Below are 2,595 nucleotides of genomic sequence, written 5' to 3'. Positions count from 1 at the left end.
ACACACACACACACACACACACACACACACACACAGCTTCCTCTACTTTGGTAAGGGTTTCTCTACAGAATAAAATATGGACTCTTAGCTAACTATAAAACGGAAAATAGTCTCAATATCATTTATGTCCTGATGCATCTCAGTAATCCAGGTAGAAAAAATCAAAAAAGAAAAATAATAAGTAGGTCCTCTGGATGGGTTATTCTTTAGTGCAACATTTCGTCTCTCCTCCAAGAGACTTCTTCAGTCTGTTGAGTTTCAGGTGACCTCAGCCTTACAAGCACTGCCTCCACATGGACAAACAGTTTAGTCACATGCAAAAGAGGGCCATCGTCTGACAATAGGCTTGATTAGCTCTATTGTTCATTGAGGGTCATGTGCCCCACCTGCCTCACCTGACCCGTGTCGTGTTATGTGTATGTAGTGAATGCAGGGGGGGCTCGACAATGATACCAACACAAAAAGGGAAAGAGGGACAAAAGCAAGGGGATGTCGAGCCCTGCTTGCACTCACTACATACACATAACACGACACAGGTCAGGTGATGGGGCACATGATCCTCAATGAACAATAGAGCTAATCAAACCTATTGTCAGTTAATGGCCCTCTTTTGCATGTGACTAACCTGTTTGTCCATGTGGAGGCAGGACTTATAAGGCTGAGTTCACCTGAAACTCATCAGACTGAAGAAGTCTCTTGGAGGAGAGACGAAACGTTTCACTAAAGAAGAACCCATCCAGAGGACCTACTTTTTTTTTTTTGATCAATATTATTTACTTACTCAGGAGTATTTTCCATGCTGCAACAGTGGACACATAATGTGCATTGCTGGAGAGTGAAATTGATTGAATTTTGCAATAATCCTAACAAAAATCCTTCCTTCCATATTTTTAACAGCTGAAAAAACAACTTGCCAGATAAAAAAGTCTCATTAGCCTCTCCTGGTTTCTTGTTTCTAGGGAAACAGTAAGCAAATAWATTTTGTCTAGCGTGTCCAGCATAATTACAAAAACTTGTATTTTCTTTTTTTTTACCGTCTAACTTTATAATGTCATAGCAGTATACAAAAAGGACAGTAGTTAGACTATATATGTGTTATAAATTGTTTATTATTAATCTTGCCCTCCTCTGTGCTTTCAGTTGCAAGGAACCAATATGAGCGGATGGGCAGTGATGTCACCATGCAGTGCGGCTCCCTGAACAGCGACGCGTCAGTCTCATGGAAGGTGAACGGGACGGACGTAATATCTCCGCACCATCTAGAAGGTCCCAAACTGATTCTGACCGAGGTGGACCTTGGACATAACGGACTCTACAGCTGCTTTCAGAACCCAGACGGAGAGAGGCGTGATACCATCTACCTTCACGTTGGTCGTAAGTACACAACCATTTGACTTTTTTTATGAGAACACTTCACCCAGCCCCACATCAGCCCACATTTTTTTTCTAGTGAAGCCCTTTAAGCAAACGACATTGTTTCAACATTTGAAAGCTGTCTCATTTTATTTTGAAAACTTGAATTGTCTGACCCGCTGTCAGATGACAAAGTTTTAATGATTAGTTGTTAAAATTACATGTTGGCTATTTGCAGTTATGACCGGACATTTTAACAATCATACAAAAGCAATTTAAGTGTCAATTTAGGATCATTCCCCAGTGGCCTGTGAGATGGCATTTGCCTCCCTTGAGATCCATTATTCTGATGGGAATGGATTCATACACTGGAGATTGTGCATAATAATGGGGTTGAGATGGGATGGACTTGTGAATGTGAGGAGCTCCTGAGGATGATGGGCAAATGGCTTTAACTCGAGAACGTAAAAGTCTCAATTCTGACTCTTTGCTCTGCATGTCAGGGAAGGGAAAGTGGAGAAATCCATTTTAATACACACTTTGTCATGGTTGGCTTTTTTTTCCACATGGCCTGAAAACATTATTAAAAAACACAGTTATTGGAAGAATTATCATGGATGATGTTAACAAATTGTTTTATACTATTTTTTGTCTCTTTATTGTTTGATTGCCATTGTAAATCTCAGTCACTCTGGACATCCTATCAAGTACATCAAAGGCAACTAGATTTTGTTTTTGATGCAGCTTTCCATCAAAGGATATTTTTCAGTTATGTTCAAAAAAAAGAAAAGAAAAGAAACGTGAATGAAATGTCCCAGGGTGAGAGACAAAACATATTCACAAAGAAAAATAAGACATTCAGTTGTCATTGATTCAGGTTGGTAGAATATGTACCCAAATTGTWAAATTATTTTATGCACAGTTTCCTAAAGCGATAAACTTTGATTAATTGTAAAGAGATCTAATGTTCAGCACAGCAAAAAAAAGTGTATGTATAAAGATAATATAATGCCATATACAGTATGAGTTAAGAAATACTATGACCATGAAATGGCTTAAACATGCAAAATGGAGGATATTTTTTATTCACTACAGTGCATTTGTGAATAAATAAGTAGAAATTAAAATATAGCAGCACAGACATAAGCATTTTTTAGAATGGATGTGCAACTAATTTGCCTGGAGCTAATTTGTAAATGTATTATTTTTCGATCTGCTCATCAACAGTGACAAATATATATA

At 38.2% G+C, this 2,595-nt stretch overlaps 1 protein-coding gene across 3 annotated transcripts in view; it reads left to right on the top strand.

Moving 5' to 3' along the window:
- The window catches only part of cntfr (ciliary neurotrophic factor receptor), a 224,313-nt gene that overhangs the window by 124,873 nt on the left and 96,845 nt on the right, over positions 1 to 2,595 (top strand). For all 3 annotated transcript variants that reach the window (XM_014002511.1, XM_014002512.1, XM_014002514.1), the window contains one exon: positions 1,141 to 1,374. In XM_014002511.1, coding sequence (XP_013857965.1) covers positions 1,141 to 1,374 — 234 coding nt within the window. The remainder of the gene's footprint in view (positions 1 to 1,140; positions 1,375 to 2,595) is intronic.

The sequence above is a fragment of the Austrofundulus limnaeus genome, unplaced genomic scaffold (assembly GCF_001266775.1).
Source record: "Austrofundulus limnaeus strain Quisiro unplaced genomic scaffold, Austrofundulus_limnaeus-1.0 Scaffold13, whole genome shotgun sequence".
NCBI classification, from domain to species: domain Eukaryota; kingdom Metazoa; phylum Chordata; class Actinopteri; order Cyprinodontiformes; family Rivulidae; genus Austrofundulus; species Austrofundulus limnaeus.
The sequence above is the reverse complement of the archived record's forward strand: the minus strand, read 5'-3'. Positions and strand labels throughout refer to the sequence as shown.